This window comes from Callorhinus ursinus, unplaced genomic scaffold, assembly GCF_003265705.2.
Source record: "Callorhinus ursinus isolate GAN/ISIS: 27379988/994484 unplaced genomic scaffold, GSC_fseal_2.0 scaffold47, whole genome shotgun sequence".
NCBI classification, from domain to species: domain Eukaryota; kingdom Metazoa; phylum Chordata; class Mammalia; order Carnivora; family Otariidae; genus Callorhinus; species Callorhinus ursinus.
This window is the reverse complement of record NW_027397109.1, coordinates 4,938,076-4,957,353: the sequence shown is the minus strand read 5'-3', so window position 1 is coordinate 4,957,353 and position 19,278 is coordinate 4,938,076. Positions and strand designations below refer to the sequence as shown.

At 38.5% G+C, this 19,278-nt stretch overlaps 2 protein-coding genes across 14 annotated transcripts in view; one reads left to right on the top strand and one right to left on the bottom strand.

Annotated features, from left to right (window-relative positions):
* LRRC28 (leucine rich repeat containing 28) overlaps positions 1-2,872 on the bottom strand; it is a 160,289-nt gene extending 157,417 nt beyond the window's left edge. For 2 of the 5 annotated variants that reach the window (XM_025893162.2, XM_025893158.2), the window contains exon 1: positions 2,741-2,872. The gene's annotated coding sequence lies outside the window, so the exon portion shown is untranslated. Of the gene's footprint in view, positions 1-2,539; positions 2,664-2,740 lie in introns of those variants that run through there. The other 3 variants (XM_025893159.2, XM_025893161.2, XM_025893160.2) reach the window with 2 other exon arrangements.
* A 1,818-nt stretch (positions 2,873-4,690) lies between these two features.
* Positions 4,691-19,278, top strand: part of TTC23 (tetratricopeptide repeat domain 23) — an 89,964-nt gene continuing 75,376 nt past the window's right edge. For 5 of the 9 annotated variants that reach the window (XM_025893257.2, XM_025893254.2, XM_073882487.1 and 2 more), the window contains exon 1: positions 11,671-11,817. In XM_025893257.2, the coding sequence (XP_025749042.1) occupies positions 11,766-11,817 (52 nt within the window). In that variant the 5' untranslated portion in view covers positions 11,671-11,765. Of the gene's footprint in view, positions 4,867-4,896; positions 5,085-6,673; positions 6,810-11,670; positions 11,818-19,278 lie in introns of those variants that run through there. The other 4 variants (XM_073882484.1, XM_073882485.1, XM_073882483.1 and 1 more) reach the window with 4 other exon arrangements.

Genomic DNA, 19,278 nt, shown 5'->3' with positions numbered 1-19,278 from the left:
GATTTTTCCCCCCTTGGGGTAAAGAGGCTGTCCAGTGATTTTAAAGCCTGGGTTCTTTACATACATAGACTCAAAGTCCTCCACAGGATACTAAGGAAATGTGAAAACACTAAAAAGTTGAGCTTTGTTCAATGACTCTACTCTCATTTTCCTGGGCATCCTTTCTCAAACTCCCCAATAGAAAGTACCTTTCAAACAGAATTTTTTTTTTTTTTTAAGAAAAACTATTTTCACTGGGAATTAACACCAAGTTAGTGCAAAATGTAGTAACAAGCTTTTGATAAGCAGTTTTGATAACTTTTTTGGTTATTTTCTATTATTTCCAAACTCCAACTCCTAGCTAATAAGAAAGGACTTGCCATTTTATCTAAAAGAGCAGACAACATGGAATAGTCAATAATATTCCCAATGCAACATGAGAATTCAAAACTTTCCCATACTGATTCTACCTACACACCTACCTATTTTTATGAGACATATGTGACTTTGAGCAACATACTCAATCTTTCTACATCTTAATTCTCTCACCTGTAAAGCAAAGGGGGAACTAAACTAGAAATAATATCAATGATTCTGTGTGGAAAGAGAAGTTTCCCGGGTTACAATTCAAAGTAGTAAACTTGAAGCAGGTTAGAAGTCTCACAAGTGCCTCAAACTTAACACATTTTATCTGCATCACCGATCCGAATTCTCCCCAGTGCTTCTCATCTCAATTAATGGCACACACCTCTATCCACCTAGCTGTGTAAGCCGAAGAGCTGGAAGTCATGAATGATTCCATCCTGTCATTCACCTGCGCACTCCAATTTGTCTTAACGCTGGCGGTTTCCAGCTCCAAAATACATCTCAAGTCCATCGACATCTTTCCCTCCAGCCAAAAGCCACGGTCATCTCCTGCCTGGCCATCTGTATTACTGGTCTCCTGGTGCCACTCTAGTCATATTCTAATACCTTAATCACTTAGCAGGGAGCCTTTAAAATGTAAATCCCGTACCTCTCTCGGGTAAATTCACTCCCTAGCGCACACATATCAACTAAATACAGCCTTCAAAAGCTTTTTTAGAAAACCAAACTGTGATCAGGCACTGAGGGCTCCTCACAGTCTGGCCCCATGCACCTCTCTAGCCTTATCCGGCAGCACCCTCCCTGGCTTCTCATCAAGCTCCTGGGCTTTTCTAGGCCTTTTTTTCCAGTCTCTTTCAAGAGCCAAACTCTTCACACCAGTTGCAAGTCTCCTTTTAGCCTGGAAAGCACTGTCCCGTCAACTTTGAGTTTCTAAGTAAAAATCACTTCCCTATCCAAAACTATTCTGTTATTCTTTCAGAGAAACCTATTTCTTTTATATGTAGGACTCCTCCCAACCTGTAATCTAAATATTTATTGGTGTACCCATCTATTGTCAAACTAGCCAAGAGGCTGTAAGCTCCTGAGGGCAGAGATCTTGCTTTCTTCACTCTTGTATACCTGCCTGTGCACAATATCTAGCACAAAGCAGGCCCTCAAACAGCTGATGAAAGTAGGACATGTAATACTACAAGGTAAATATTTTTCACTCTGTAATCTATGGTCATCTTGTAGATACTATATCCCAAGTGCTTGCTATGGACCATAAAGATCCCTAATCCATACAACCCTGCATTGTGATAGACAGTATTCAGCCTGTTTCATAGATAAGGAAGCAGTTTCTCAGAGGGTAACTTGCCAGAATTCTAACCCAGGTGGACCAACTCCAAAGCCGGTGCCCTGCCTTACAATATAGCCTTTCAGGCACTTCAATGGGGCCTGTGTTTCTCCCCATCATCATTTAAGTGGTAGGTGAAGCTTATACAAATGTAAGACTACAAAGCAAAACTATATCCAAAACCCACACTCATTGATGGAAGATCCAGGAAGAGAATTTGGTGTAACCTAATTGTTTTTCTTCTGAATCCTGACGGCTGGGAATCGGCTGCCTTTAAAACATCATTACACCCTATTAAAATGCATCTGGCTACCAAGGCAGTTTGGGAGATAAAATCTACACAAATGAAATCTGAAAGCTGCCAATAATAAGTAATGCTCATGGTTTTCCAAAACGCATTCATTGGCAATATACAGCCCTTACCAGGATGGGTAATTTTCTCACATAAATTCCCTTCACTACCTCTTATCTACAGTTAAAGATAAATGGTATACTTAATATTAACTGAACATATTCAACAGAACCTCCACAAGTTTTCTGACATGTAAACACCAAGCCACTTTATTGTTTAAAACAAATAAACCCTCCCACCCTAAGAAAATCCCATACATTTTAAGCAGGTGTGTGTAAAAGGAAAGACCCTCAAACTGACTTCCATATTTAATTCAGTAGAACACCCACTCCAATTTCCTAACATTGGAGATTAGAGAATTAAAAACTGTACACTAAAAGCATTTGTAAAAGGTTGTTTTCTCAGTAAGTCTGAAGCAAAACACCTGCCGCTTTGCCCGAGTTAACCAAACACTAAGGTCGTTACGGTTTGGAAGCAGCGAGCCCAGTGGTAGGGATTTCACAGACCCGGTATCGGGATTCTCCGGCCCCAGAGGGCGGGGAGGGCCTGGCAGCTATGGCGACCCGAGGCCGGGACAGGCCCGCTCGGGCCAGGAACCACTCGCCGCTGCCCCGACGCTTCTGCCGGACCCGGCGTGCTGGCCGGGGGCCGGGCCAGGGGGGCCCTTAGCCTCGCGAGCCACCGACGCGACAGGCGGCCGCACTCACCTCGGCGCCGGCAGAGCCAGCGCTCCGGACGCAGGCGGCGCTGGACTGCAAGCCGAGGGTCTGCGGGAGGGGCGGGGAGCCTGGGGGGCGGGGCGAGGGCGGACGGCGAGGGGCGGGGCGGGACGGGGCGGAACCCGCACGACGGAGAGTGGGGGCAGAGGGAGCTGCGGAGAGAAAGACGGAGCATCGCGATAAGTCGTCCCTGTTCTCGCGGTTTCAAAACTGCACGGACGAGAAGTTCGTTTTCCAAGCGATGTGCCTATTGGCCAAGAGCGCGACTTCCTCCAGACTGGCCCCGCCCCCCGCTCAACATTGGCTTCCGGCTGCGGCTGTAGTTTTACTATGTTGATCGCAGTCTTTTGCTTTGCTCTTTGTGGGGGCCGTTTAGCCCCCTCCAACCTCAGGCATTGCCAATAACTGATGTGTTCTTTCATTCATACATTCATTCAGGCACTCCCGCTCTCATTCATTGTACGCACTGGGGGCACACAACAATAATAACACCCGAGCGCTTATTGTGTACCAGGCAATGTTCTAAGAGCTATGCGTATTCTCACTAAATCCTCACAGCAATCTCATGACACAGGTACTATTATTATACTCGTTTAACGAGTGAAAAGCTGAGGTCTGGTGGGTTTGTAATATGGCCAAGGTTAGTATCAGGTGGTGAGCCTAAGCATAGGATTTAAGGGCTCGCTGTGCGCGCTGACAGGTTTGTTCCAACGATGAGGCGGGTAATCTAGTCTCTACTCTTGAAATACCTGAGGTCTATTGTGAGAAACGATCGCTTAAAAGGACAATAACAGCTTAAATATTACCTCAGTTCCTAGCATGACTGAGTAGGCCGTCAATAAATATTTCTTCAAGACGAAAATTCCTATGTCAGCGGAAGGAGACATCAAAGAAGAGAGCTTTATGCTGGTAAAAAGAAAAGAATTCCAAACATTGTTAGGGAACATTTTAAAAACATTTTATTTTTTAAATATTTTGTTAATATGGCAACTTTCTGAAATGAGTTTTTAAAACTTCCTCTCAAACTGCTGTCATTGTTCTTTGAAAAGCTTGCTGTTGATTAATTTATTAGCGATGCATTGTCAAGCAACCTTGACTTTATAACTAGTTTCCCGTTGGTTTATTTAATTACTGTTAGAGATGAATAATCTAAAAAGCAGTTATACTAAATAAGAATAACACGTACTCCAAAACAAGATACGAGTTATAATGAAATACTAATTTCCTGTTTATTAAACCTGGTCTCCAGAAGTTACTGAAGTATATGGCATGGGGAATGTCATGTAGCTCTAAGAACTTTGATACACATTTCTAAATACCTAAGAATTTGTAGTACTTAAGAACTTTTTGCTAGGCTTATAATGAGGAAACCTACAGTTTGTGTAAAAACAAAAATAGGGTGTTAAGGATGGACCCAAATAATAAAACTTGCTCCTAATCTTGGAAAGTGACTCCCAAAATGATTGACAATAGAATGACAAATTTTTAAAGCAATCAATGTTAGCCACGTAGTTTTCATTTCTTAAAAACATGAAATATTTTAACGCATTAATTTAACGTCTGATGTTTGATCACAAAAAATGAAACATCTTACAATAACTTCTAGGCCCCTGAAACTGACACAAAAATAGCCAAGTGATTCTATGTGTCAGAATGGCCATTTGAATGTGTGTCTATTTTCACATCTTGCTTCACTCAAAACAGTTACTCAAAATTCTTTAAGCTAGCGATTTTGCAATCTTTGACAAACTTTAACATCAACAGGCAGCGATACCACTTTAAGAAAATTCCGAGGAAAAAACAACCCCATTTTAAAATTCCCACCTCTGGCTCCCCAGGATTGGGTTGCAAACTTCGACAAAATACTGTTCTCCACTCCCTATTGGTGCATGCTCTATCATTCATTCTTCGCCGGAGTTTGGTGAAGTACCAGGTTGCTTTACGGGAAAAGACTGCTGTAATTTACTCTGGAACTGCCCTGCTGTAGACTTTTTCATGGTTATTAATTTGTGCAAAGAATCACAAACTGATACAGCGGGAACCAAACTGGCAAATCAGGCTGCCGAGACGACTGTGTAATTCGCTGGAAATGGAGAACCTCTCCTACGTACGGGGTAAATTTAACAAAGGATTTTACGACACAGATTTGAGAGTTAAAGAAACTTTTCCGGTTTTTCGATAGTTTTGAAGGAATAAGCGTCAAAGGAGAATTTAACGTACAGAATAATCTAAGAGTGGCAGGAAGAGGAGTTTTCAGGAAGTGTTTTTTGGGTGAGGTTGGAAGAATGTTATTTCCAAATAATCTAGATTTTTGAATGGTAAAGGGAACAAGGTAATAAGAATAATTATAGATTATTATATACCCTAAAAAGCCGTGGTTTGTTGTTGTTGCATTAATACGAATTTAAAGGGACACTTAGTCATATTATTGTAATTTTTAAGTGAAATGGGTATTTTTGTATATTATACCTAGCATAATAGACAATTCATCTATCAGAAGATAGAAAAGAAAATTAGAATCAGCTTTGGATCCAAATTTTGTATATTTGTAGATTAGGAAATTCAGAGACAAATCTGCTAATGACCAAGGAAAACATAATACTGTTATATGAAGCAGAATCAGTAGGTAATTAATGTAAGGATAAATTCTCAAAAAAGAAATCCATTTATATTTTCAAAATGAGATTTTCATTAAAACTAAAACATGAAAGTTCAGGAAAATATTGATAAACAAGAATAACTTATATTTGAAATAGCAACATAATACTTTTTTAGGACTCGGCCCAATATAAAATTCCAAAATACAGCATCTTAAAGATTCTTCAGGTATTAATTCAACTAACAAATATACCTAGTGGCACATCTATATCTCTATAGGGCATAACTTATAGTAGATATGCAATAAATATTTCTTGAATGGCTTTTATTATATGGGGATATAAAATAATAAAATTAAGTCCCTCAAGCTCATACTCTAGCTGGGAAAATGAGGCTCAAAACATTTAAGTCAAAACTTCTGGACAGTTCTTTTTTTTTATTTTTAAGATTTTATTTATTTGAGAGAGAGAGAGGATGAGAAGGGGGAGGGCCAGAGGGAGAAGCAGGCTCCCCACCCAACAGGGAGCCCGATTTGGGACTCCATCCCAGGACTCCAGGATCACGACCTGAGCCGGAGGTAGTCGCTTAACCGACTGAGTCCCCAGGCACCCCTTCTGGACAATTCTTGATACATAGATGCCTGTTGTAGACCACAGGTGCTTCAAGAGTGTAGGTCAGTGTGAGCTGAACTATTCAGGGCGAGCTTCACAGTGAGCTTACGACCAATTCAGTCCTGAGCAATAGGCAAAATTTCAGTAGATCGAAAAGAAGGGATGTGGCATCCCAGGTAGTGGATGAGTTGTTAGCAAATATGTGCAAGCTTAAAAAATCATTGGCTCAGACTGCAGCACAGACTTCATTTGGGGCCTTGGTTTGTTGTTGTTGTTGTTGTTGAAGGCAAAAAGGATGTAAGAAGTTACATGAAGAGTCAAAATTGCTAGAATTAAAGGGTTTGGTCCTGGGTTTTCAGCAGGAGTGAGACCTAATGAAAGTAGTAATGGGAAAAGATTAAACTGATAATGTAAATTAAGGTAGTTCCAAGAACAGAGACTGGAAATTAAAGGATTAAATACTGTAGATAATGGACTACAGATTGGTCACAGCCTCATAAGAGATTTTATCCAAGTAACTTCACTTTCCCATGGTGGACTAACAAATGTTAAGGCATTGCCTTGTATTCTTCTAAAGCATTGAGCTTATTTTTTTGTTTAGTGGTACAAATACAAATTTTACTAAGTGTGGTGGTAGTGGTGGTGCAGTTAACACAGTAACCATGATTGTTATTTATTTACCTTGGATCCGTTCTTGCTCCTTTTGCCTCAGGATTTAAGTGTGTTTCTTGTTCTATCTAACTGAATTGAAGGAATTTCAACAACAACAACAACAACAAAAAGAGCAAAAAAACAACCTTATGATTGAAGAACGCCATGGTAGGATGGGAGGAGTTCTTATTCGGACGGTAGGCTTTCACTTGACCTCTTTCTCTGAGATGAAACTAAATTACATACACTCAGTGAGTTGCCACCATGTACCAGATACTTTCCTTAGTGTTGGGCAAATAAAAGTGAATCAAGGATTAGCTCCCCCGCAAAAAAGCAGAGTGCTTCAGAGACACCAAGCAAGGTGTTTGTCTCCTGACTCAAAACTTGCTTCAAAGGATCCTAAGTTGTTGATCAGTGGTTCTTACTTAGGTGGACCCAGAAGGAGGAATCTTTGGTTCTGGCAAAGAACTCTGAGACAGGGTCCCCTGCTGCAGATGACTGATGTGGTGGGCTGCAATGCTCATCAAATCTACTCAAATATCTCTTTACTCCCCTGTATATCCTAGCCCTCTGCAGTGCAGGGGGGGAAAAAATGTTAGCACAGGTGGCCTGTGTCACTTCTGGCCAATGGTGGTGAAAAGTTCATCCACAGATTTCCAATCTCTTGGTCTGCCCTGACTCCTGCTTGTTAAAGCCTGGTCAGCTTGGATCTCTGAGTCACTCTGTGAATCACACATTCCCACTCCCCAAGCCGTACTCCTAAACCAAGTGAGTCAGTAGCATGAAGGAGTTAATATATTACCTCATTTTAGCCCATCGAATCCTGCACCCCACTGTTAGCAGGTTTTCCTCTGGGGACATTGCATTTATTTAAGTTTTCTTTAGTTTAAAAAAAAAATTGCCCTAAGTAACTGAGTTTCAGGTATCAGGTGTATGAGGTATTTGGAGAGAAAAATCACACCAGGAAGATTGTTTAATTGTTCATCCAGTAAACATTTACTGAGGCCTAATAGGTGCCAGGCACTAATGCATTTGATCTATTTATTCATAGAACCGTAATATTAATTTAGGATTGGTTTTCAAGATTTGGGAGCCTCTGCCACATTATCTTTGGGAATTGGGGCTGACCTAACTTAGAAAAGTCTTATGGGGCACCTGGGTGGTTCATTCAGTTAAGCGCCTGCCTTTGGCTCAGGTCATGATCTTATGGGTCGTGGGGTGAAGGCCTGTGTGGGGCTCCCTGCTCAGCAGGTTGTCGCTTCTCCTTCTCCCTCTGCCCCTCCCCCACTCATTCTTTTTCTCTCTCTCTCCCCCTCACTCTCTCTCTCTCCCTCACTCTCTCAAATGAATAAATAAAATCTTTAAGAAAAATAATAAAATAAATAATAAGTAAATAAATAAAAAGTCAGGTAGTCATAGATATTTAAAAGCCAGAATTACACATAAAACTGCTTTGTGGTTTCATAGCTATTTTTAATAGCTTTAGTGAGGTGTTATTTACATAACATAAAATTCACTCATTTTAAGGCTACAACTCAATGAGTTTTTAGAAAATTTACAAAGTTGTGCAAGTATTACCACATTCAAATTTTAGAAAATTTGCATCACTCTAAAAAGATTCTTTGTGCCCATTTGCAGGCACTCCCTATTCCTACCCAGGCCCAGGCAATCACTACTAAACTTTGTTTCTATAGGTTTGCCTTTTCTGGACATTTAATGTAAATGACATCATACAATATGTGGTCTTTGCATCTGGCTTTCACATAGCATAACGTTTTTAAAGTTTATCCATGTTGTAGCTTGTATGAGTACATTCCTTTTCACTGCCAAATAATATTGTGCCGTACATACGATATACCACATTTTGTTTATCCATTTACCAGTTGATGGACATTTGGATTGCTTTCAGTTTTTAGCTATTATAAATAATGCTTCTATGAATTTGTGTACAAGTCTTTGTGTGATCAGGTGTTTTCAGTCTCTTGGGTATGTACCTAGGCATGGAATTGCTGATTTATGGGTAATTCTATATATGTTTGACTTTGTGAGGAATTACTCATTCTAAAATGACTATACAATTTTACGTTCCATGAGTGGTGTTTGAGGAGTCCAGTTTTGCTACATCCTTGCCAGTGCTTCTTATTGTCTGTCTCTTTGATTATAGTCATTCTGGTGGGTGTAAGTAGTTCTCCTTATAGTTTTGATTTTCATTTTCCTAATGACTAGTGATTTTGAACATTTCATGAGCTTATTAGTCATTCATATATCTTTGGTAAATTGTCTTTTCAAATCTTTTGCCTATTGCTTACTTGGGTTATTTGTCTTATTGAATTGTGTTTGTTACATATTTTGGATTAAAGTCCCATTATCAGGCGCCTGGGTGGCTCAGTTGGTTAAGCGACTGCCTTCGGCTCAGGTCATGATCCTGGAGTCCCTGGATCGAGTCCCTCATCGGGCTCCCTGCTCAGCGGGGAGTCTGCTTCTCCCTCTGACCTGCCTGCCTCTCATGTGCACTCTCTCTCATTCTCTCTCTCTCAAATAAATAAATAAAATCTTTAAAAAATAATAAAAATAAAGTCCCATTATCAAATATGTCCTATATCTACAAATATTTGCAAATGTATTCTCCTATTTTGTGAGTTGTTTTAACTTTCATGATGGTGTCTTTTGAAACAACAAAAGTTTTTAATTTTGATGAAGTCTAGTTTATCTTTTTCTTTTATCAGTTGTGCCTTTGGTATTGTACATAAGAAATCTTTGTCTAACCCAAGCTCATACATAGCCCTTTGTTTCCTAAGAGCTTTACAGTTTTAGCTCTTACTTTTAGATCTTTAATCTAGTTGGAGTTCATTTTTGCATATAGTGTGAGGTAGGGGTCCAACTTCGTTACTTTGCATGCACCTATCCATTTGTTCCAACATCATTTATTAAAAGGACTATTCTGTCCCCATTGAGTTACCTGGTACTCTTGTCAAAAAATAATTGACTATAAACGTAGAGGTTTATTTCTGGACTCTCAATCCTATTCCATTAATCTGTATGTCAGTCTGTATGCCAGTACCACACTATTTTGATTAGTGTAGCTTTGTAGTAAGTTTTAAAAATGGGAAGTGTGAGTCCTCCAACTTTGTTCTTTCTCAAGACTGTTTTAACTATTCTAGGTCTTTTACAGTTCCATATAAATTTAAGGTCAAATTCTGCAAAAAAAAAAAAAAAAGACAGCTGGGATTTTGATAGGGCTTATATAAAATCTATGGATCACCTTGGGGGGTATTGCTATCTTAATAATATTAAGGCTTCTAGTCCATGAACATAGAATGTATCTCATTTATTCAGGTCTCCTTTGATTTCTTTCAGCAATGTTATATAATTTTCAGTGTAAAAGTTTTGTACTTTGTTTGTGAAATATATTCCTAAGTATTTTATTCTTTTTGATGCAGCTGTGAATGGAAATGTTTTCTTAATTTCATTTTCAGATTGATATTCAGTTTTTGTTTATTTTGTATCCTGTGACCTTGCTGGAATTGTTTAATAGTTCTAGTAGGATTTTGCTGTTTTTTTCATTTTGTTTTGGGGGGTGTGTGTGTGTGTGTGTGGTGTCTCCCTTAAAATTTTCTACGTATAAGATCATACCACCCAATAATAAAATTTTATTTTTTCCTTTCTAATCTGCATGCCTTTTATTTCTTTTTCCTGCTTTATTACACTGATTAGAATATCCATTATAGTCTTAAATACAAGTGGTGACAGCAAACATCCTTGCCTTGTTCCCAGTCTTAAAAGAGAAGCATTCAAACATACCCCATTAAGTGTGATGTTAGCATTAGGTTTTTTAAAAGTTTTTATTAGCCCTTTATCAGGTTAAGGAAGTTTTATCATGAGTAGATGTTGGATTTTGCCAAATGTTTTTTTCTGCATTTATTAAAATGATCATGCAGTTTTTGCCCTCTCTTCTCTTAATATGGTGTATTACATTAGTGATTTCAGATGTTAAACCGACTTCACATTCGTGGGATAAATCTCCCTTAGTCATAATGTGTAATCCTTTTTATATGTTGCTTGATTTGGTTTTCTAATATTTTGTTGAGGACTTTTTGTGTTTATGATCATAAAGATACTGGTTTATTGTGTTATTACATCTTTGTCTGGCTTTGGTATCAGGGTAATATTGGCCTCACAGAATGAGTTGGAAGGGATTCCCTCTATTTTCGGATAGAGTTTGCAAAAGATTCATATTACTTCTTTAAAGATTTAGTAGGATTTACCACTGAAGCCATCTTTTTTTAAAGATAAAGATTTTATTTATTTATTTGACAGAGAGAAACACACAGAGAGAGGGAACACAAGCAGGGGGAGTGGGAGAGGGAGAAGCAGGCTTCCCACCGAGCAGGGAGCCCGATGCTGGGCTCGATCCCAGGACCCTGGGATCATGACCTGAGCCGAAGGCAGACACTTAACAACAGAGCCACCCAGGTGCCCCTACCACTGAAGCCATCTTGGCCTGGGCTTAGCTTTGTGTAAATATTTTAAATTGTTAAATTATTTACTTGTTATAGTTCCACTCAGATTTTTTATTTCCTTTTAATTCAGTTTTGGTATTTTGTATCCTTCTAGGATGTTTTTCCATCTCATGGCTTTTTGATGCCTCAGCTTACATATGGGCAACGTTGCTTTTTAACTAGTACACTGTCATACAGTCACAATGGTTATTTCGCAGGAGCCACTGCCTTGGGGACTCCTGCCCCTCCCTCAAGCCTCCCTGCATCCCCCACAACAAGTCAGCACCTAATGGTTAACACCTGTAACAGCAGGGGACCTTCTGAACCTAGTTCCAGCATAGTTGCCATCTATATAGATTGGTTGGTCCTCCTGCTATACCAGTTATTAAGTTTTTGAACATCACCTCTTGGAAATGGAAGACTGAGACCCTACTTCAGACTTCTTCCTCCCCTTTTGATCTGAGGCTGATCATGTGCTTCAGCATTCCACTGGACAGGTCTGGCAGAAGGAATAGCATCAATTGATTGGATATGTCTGACTGGCAGTTGTGGGCACTGATTTGAGAGGCCTGGGAAGCTCTCCCCAAGGCTGGCAGGGAGCGGGCTGGTGTGTGGGGCCTGGGCTGATTTCTAATGAAAATTTAACCCCCAGCTATGGCTATTACAAATATAAGAAAAGTGGCTGATGATAAGCATGTAGCTCCAAGTAAGTGAACTGAAGAGTATGTCTTTGTGCTACAGATGTTACTATAAGATGCAACACATGGAAACAGACCCATAATTAAAAGCAAGGTCCTGGATTTACATGTTTCCAGAAGCCAGGCAGGTAACATGATTCATTTAATGGGCTCAGAGATGCACATTTTGGTGTTTAAACATCTCTGAAATTGGAATGCATGTTACATTGGACGGTAAGTGATCGTGCAGTAGCAGTGTTGTTCTATTCTTAGTGGTTATAAAATAGTGATGTATCTGATAATCTTATGTAAGTGATGGTAATTTAGGTTAGATTAAATTTAGGAAATGAGTGGCAAGTGGCATGGGCTGGGAAAACCACATCCCTTTATGTCAGCCTTTCACCATGTAAAGAACCAGGTATGGTTCTCTACAATGAGAAAAAAAGCAACACAGGAGCAATGACAAATGGCCATTACTTTGCGGCCTCGTGTCTAGGAGTGGTAGGGAGTGGTAGCTGCTGACACCTTACCTCTAGGCTTCTGCCATTCCCCCCCTCGCTGGTGTTGCCTGTGATGACATAGGCCCAGTGTGGAAGGTGTTTTGAGTTTTCACAGGAAGCCAGAAATCCCAAAAGCTAGATCTTTACACATATTTGAAACTTTTTTTTTATTATTTTATGTTAATCACCATATATTACATCCTTAGTTTTTGATGCAGTGTTCCACGATCCATTGTTTGCATATAACACCCAGTGCTCCATGCAGAGCGTGCCCTCTTTAATACCCGTCACCAGGCTGACCCATCCCCCCACCCCCTCCCCGCTAGAACCCTCAGTTTGTTTCTCAGAGTCCATAGTCTCTCATGGTTCATCTCCCCCTCCGATTTCCCCCCCTTCATTTTTCCCCTCCTGCTATCTTCTTCTTCTTCTTTTTTTTTTTTTAACATGTAATATATTATTTGTTTCAGAGGTACGGGTCTGTGAAACTTCTAATTTTAAAATAATGGCTTAATTTTTTTCACTCTCTGGCCAAAAAGGAAAAAAAAGTGTGTGCAAGTTAGATCCAGTCTATGAGTGCTTGGATAATAATTGCTGTTTTAAGGATTTAATATTATAGGCAACATGAGACAAACCACTTTTTTACAGTTAAGCCAAAAAAGAAAGAAAAATCAGCTCAATTTCAAAGTTTAGCACTAGGTTCAAGGCCCAGAATAGCAAATATTACAGAACATATTACTTGCGTAGCTTCTAAAATTTCATCTCTGCCTCCCCTAAGTAGGAGATAAGAAACTGTGGTTAAATCTGTTGAAGAGGTCACATCTCCTGGTTATAAAAGCATATGATTACTTTTTAAAATGCAGTCTTAGGTTTCCAAAGCAAGAGTATTTGCTTCCCAGTGCTAACGACTTTCATTGGAAACTCAGGATGATGTGGTGAGAAACCACCAAATTATTGGAAGACCCAAGTCCTGATTCTGCTTGTGTGACATTGGACAAGTAATTTAGCTTCTGTCAGCTTCATTGTCCTCAGTTATAAAATAGGGATAAATCATACCTTCCTCCATACCTCACATGGCTGTGGTAAGGACCACAGAAGGTAAAATATGGGAAAGCATAAGGTGTTACATAAATATCAGTTGTTGGTATTGCCCAAATTCCATGAGTAGTTGGGCTGGCACAGCTTCCAGAATCTCAGATTCCCCCTCCCAATCTCCTGCTCTTTTTATAGACCACAACACTAACTGAAATGATCAAATCATCAACCAGTGGGATGAATAGATGAGAAAGCTTAAGTCAAGAACGTATTAGAAAAAAAGCCACCATCTTGGCATCAGCGATAACACGGAGTCTCTGTACAGCGGGATTTAAGCAAAGCTTAGATGTTGAATGAAAAGATTAGCCTTTCACGTTTTGAAGGGCTACCCAGGAATGAGTTTTGCTGGGATAGATTGGCCTCTGTAACTTTCTCACAGCCTGGCCTTCAGCTAGTTTCTTCCCTCTCTCATGTTTTCACTCTATATTATTTCATGAAGGAAAGAAAAGCTCCCACTTTCTTCCTTCTTGGTTAAACTGTAAAGCTCTATTTTGGATTATTAAGGAGTGGCCACACTTTACCTTGGTGACTATGTCCCGTCTAACTGCTCCAACACTCACCTCTAGCCATCTCAAATCCTATTTGTATGTAGGCATGGAATAAGTTACTAACTTTTAAAAAGGAAAGGAAAAAATATGATCTTTAAAAAGATGTCACTCAGAACTAATGATATATTTTTACCTTTTTATTTTTTAAATTTTTTTAAGTAAGCCCTATGCCCAACATGGGGCTTGAACTCAGGACCCTAAGATCAAGCATCACATGCTGTACTGACTGAGCCAGCCGGGTGACCCAGTATATTTCTAACTTCTAAGTTGGACATTCTTATATAAATTTTCTCCCACAGCCTCAAATTCAACCTGGGAAACCAAATTGTCTTATCAAAATGACCATTCCCCTTTACTCACTGCTTCTGTCCATGGCATCACTGTGTCTTAGGGATCAGTAAACTTTTTCTGTAAAGGGCCAGACAGTAAACACTTTAGGCGCGATAAGGTTTCTGTCACAAATACTCAACTCTGCCGTTGTAGTACAAAAGTGGCCATAGATAATATGTAAATTATTGTGTTGTGTTCCAAGAAAGCTTTATTTATAAAAACAAACAGTGGGCAGCACTTGGCCCATGCCGTAGTGTGCCGATGCCTATCTAGAGTTCCTGGATGAAAATGTCAGAGTCAGGGGGTGCCTGGGTGGCTCAGTCGTTAAGCGTCTGCCTTCGGCTCGGGTCATGATCCCGGGCTCCTGGGATCGAGCCCCTCATCGGGCTCCCTGCTCCGCGGGAGGCCTCCTTCTCCCTCTCCCTCTCCCCCTGCTTGTGTTCCCTCTCTCTGTGTGTATGTTTCTGTCAAATAAATAAATAAAATCTTAAAAAAAAAAAATGTCAGAGTCAGTGTTGACTATCTCCCTTCTTTAATTTTTACATCCAAGCAGCTCTCAAGTTGTAATTATTTCTTTCAGTAATTCTTCTTATCCTTCCCTTCACTTCCTTTCTCGCTTCTACTATGCACCTGAATTCATTCTGTGCAATATTCAGTGATTTGTTTGACTGGTGGTAAGGAGTGGCTGCAGGACCATACCCACTTATTGAAGAGGGTACCAGAATTTCTAGGGAGAAGTTTTAAGAAGCATATAGAATATTCCAATTTTATTTTTAGGGAAAATGCCTACTTTGTCAGAATATAAACTATAGAAAGTAAAACCTGATGAAATCTCTCTAGATGGTGGATCATGGTTAAAAATGGTCATCAGACATTGCTCAAATTTAGAATTTCCCAAGGTATGCAGTGTTTACAATTGGTGATGCCTAATGTGATATTAGGTGGAACACAGACCAACTTTTAAAATATTAATACTTCTGTTTTTATTTTAATGTGCATTGGAGAAAATATGACATCAAACCCATAATATCAGTGATTATTTATTAGGGTGAAGCTGAAGTAAGTATTAGGTTTTTTTAAAAGTTGTAGTCTTAAAGAAAAAGTTAATATTGTAGGCAGATCACAGATATGCTAACAGTCATCAAGATGGTAGGAGACTATCTAAAGTTTGAAAATCAGTGGCCACTTTGCCCCCCTAGTTTCCATTATATTTGTCTACTAATTAACAGATCAGTCTCAGTATTTTCATTTCTTTTTCTTGATAAAACCTTCAGGGGCTCATCGCTCCCTGCCAAATAAAGTCAATCAGACTCTTAGCTTAAAATCAATGTCTTCTAAACCTGGCTCCAGCCTTCCAGTTTTCCTCTACCTCCTGGCTTCCCAAACACTGCTCAAAAAGTACCAGCTGCATAAGATTTAATGAGTGTCCCAGAAAAGTTAGGGAAAGCATTGCATACTATATCCCTTGGAGGTATATTCACAAGGAATTATACGACATTAAAGCCTTTGAGAAAACTTGAGGTAATAAAACTTGTCCATGTTTATGGTAGAACCCTACTTTTCTAGAAACAATGTTTGTGTTTACCAGCTTCCTTGATCATCATTGTGAATAACCCTTTCTTATAGATGGTGCCTTAATGTCTTCTAGGTCTAGTGTACTAGAGAGGTTGGTTTGGAATATGCTCTTCTATATCCATGTCCCCAACCGCCGACACATACCAACCAAACTGAACCACCCATAGCTAGCTATATACCCATTTCACGTTGCGCTTCTAAGCCCTTGTTAATTATTCACTCTACTTGGGGTGCTTTCTCCTCTCTGTCCTTGTCTTCAAAATCTTTTCAACCAAGCAACCTGATTTCTCACAACAGTAATGGTTCCTATTTCTGAAGTCTTACCATGTTCTGCTCTTCCAGCATTTTTTACCACCCAGTATCATGGTAGTTGTGTAACTGATCTTTTTTCCTGCTGGATTTTACATTTCTCGGAGTTACTGTTTTCCACATAGTGCATTGCTTATAGTAGGAATTCAATAAATATTTGATGAATGAATGATAATAAGGTGAAATTTGAAATAATTTATCTGTAGTAAATAATAGAATTGGAGTTTGAAGGATCTACATAGGGAGAGGGACAAATCAAATTTTGGTTTCATTGCTTTTTCTCTATTGTTTTTCTATGTCTATTTCATTGATTTGTGAGGTGAGCTTTATTATTTATTTTATTAATTTTTTTCTTCTGTTTACCTAGAATTTAATTTGCTCTTTTTTTCTAGTTGCTGAAGGTAAAAGCTAAGGTCATGAACTTGAGAGAGGTAATCTACTTTTCTTATATAGGCATTTAATGTCATAAAATTCTCCATAAGGACTGCTTTAGTGGCATTCTCAAATTTTTATGTGTTGTGTTTATATTGATTCAGTTAAAACTACTTTCAAATTTCTTTTTTGATTTCTTCTTTGAACCATGGTTGGGTTTTTTTGTTTTTTTTTTAGAAGTGTGTTGTTTAATTTCCAAATATTTGAGTGTTTTCCAGGTATCTTTCTGTTATTGATTTAAAATTTAATTCCTTTGTAGTCATATATTTTGTATGTCTTAAATCCTTATAAATTTACCAAAACTTGTTTTATGACCCAGAATAGAACCTGTCTTAGTTAATGTCCATGTGCACTTGAAAAGAATGTTATTCTACTCTCCTTGAGTAGAGTGTTCTAGTAAATGTCAAATCAAGTTGGTTGATGATGTAGTTCAAGTCTTATGTATCCTTAACTGATTTTTTGCCTATTTGGTGTATCAACTACTAAGAGCAAGGTATTTAAATCTCAGACTTGTAATTGAGGGTTTATCTATTTCTCCTTGCAATTCCATCAGTTTGGGGTCCCGTATTGCAAAACTGTTATTAAGTGTATAAACACTCAGAATGATTATATCTTCTTGAGTAATTGACTTTTTATAATTATAAAATGACCTTTTTTCTGATAATATTCTTTGCTGTACAATTTACTTTGATATTAATAGAGACAATCCAGCTTTGCTTTTCATTAATTTTAGTATATAATTTTCCATCATTTTACCTTTAATCTAATTGTCTTTCTCTACTTGAAATGAATTTCTTGTAGGCAACATACAGTTGGGTTTTGCATTTTTATCCAATCTGGCAATGTCTATCTCTTAAGTGGGGTGTTTAGACCATTTACATTTAATGTGATTGCTGATATAGTTAGATTTAAGTCTGTCATCTTGCTATTTATTTTCTATTCGTCCCATATGTTCTTTGTTCCCTTTCCCCACTTTTTTCGAGTTTCTACTGGATTGTTTTTATGAGTCCTTTTATCTCCTTTGTTGGCTTATTACCTATAATTCTTTATTTGGTTATTTTAATGCTTACTTAGGGTTTATACTATACATCTTTGACTAAGTCTACCTTCAATTAATATTATACCACTCCACATACAGTGTAGGAACTTCACAATTCCATTCCTTCCTTCCTAGCCTTTATGCTACTGTTCTACATTTCACTTATACATGTTATAAGCCCCACAGTAAATTTTTTTGTTAAAAAAAGTTGATTATCTTTTAAAGAGATTTAAGTAATATGAAAAGTCTTATATATTTGCCCATGTAAGTATCATTCCCATTGTCTTCATTCCTTTGTGTAGATCTAGATTTCCATTTGCTATCATGTTCCTTCCTTCTGAAAGACTTCCTTTAATAATTTGTGGAGAACATTAGAGTGCAAATCTGCTGATGATTAATTCTTTCAGTTTTTGGTTTTGAAAGATAATTTCACTGGTGCAGAATTTTAGCTTGACAGTTTTTTCTTTCCATACTTTAAGTATGTTTTACTCCCTTTTCATGTGCTTTTTTCCTCCAAGAAATCTGCTGTCATCTGTATCTTTATTTTTTCATACTAATATGTTTTTCCCCCTACATTTTAGATTTTCTCTTTACCTTGGTTTTCAGCAGTTTGTTTATGATGTGTCTTGGTGTAGTTTTTTCTGTTTCTTGTGTTTAGTGTTCATTGAACTTCTTGGGTCTCTAGCTCTTTACTTTTCCTCAAATTGGGAAAATTTTGGGCTATTATTTCTTCAAATATTTTTTCTGTCCCTGCTACAATCTGCTTTCCTATAGAGACTCAAATTACATATATATTAGGCAATTTGAAGTTGTTTCACAGCTCGTGATCTTGTTTATTTTTTATTTTTTTAAGATTTTATTTGTTTATTTGACAGAGAGAGACACAAGGAGAGAGGGAATACAAGCAGGGGGAGTGGAAGAGGGAGAAGCAGGCCTCCCACTGAGCGGGGAGCCTGATGCGGGCCTCGATCCCAGAACCCTGGGATCATGACCTGAGCCGAAGGCAGACGCTTAACAACTGAGCCACCCAGGCGCCCCTCGTGATCTTTTTTAGATAGTTTCTGTTGCTATGTCTACAAGTTCAGTCATCTTTTCATCTGTAATATCTAATCTGTCATTAATCCTATCTAGTGTATTTTTCATCTCACATATACTTTTCATATCTAGAAGTTCAATTTGGGCCTTTTTTGTATCTTCTATGTCTCTACTTAACTGTTGAAGCATATGGAATGCAATTATAATAACAATTTTAATACTCTTTTCTCCTAATTTAATATCTGTGTCAATTCTGGGTTTTAGTCCATTGATTATCATTCTCATTATGGCCCATGTTTTCCTGTCCCTTTGCATGCCTTGTAATCTTTGATTGGATGTCAGACTTTGTGAATTTTACCTTGTTGCATGCTAGCTATTTTTGTATTCCTATACATCCTTGAGTTTTGTCTTATGGGGCAGTTAAGTTACTTAGAAATGGGCTGATCCTTTTAGGTCTTATTTTTATGCTTTGTTAGGTGAGTCTAAGCAGTGCTCAGTCTAGGGGTAATAATTTCACACTACTGAAACAAAACCCTTCTGAGTGCTTTACCCAATGCATTATGAATTATGAGTTTTCCAGTCAGTTTGGTGGGGACAGGCATTGCCAGCCCTGAGTAATGCCAGACACTG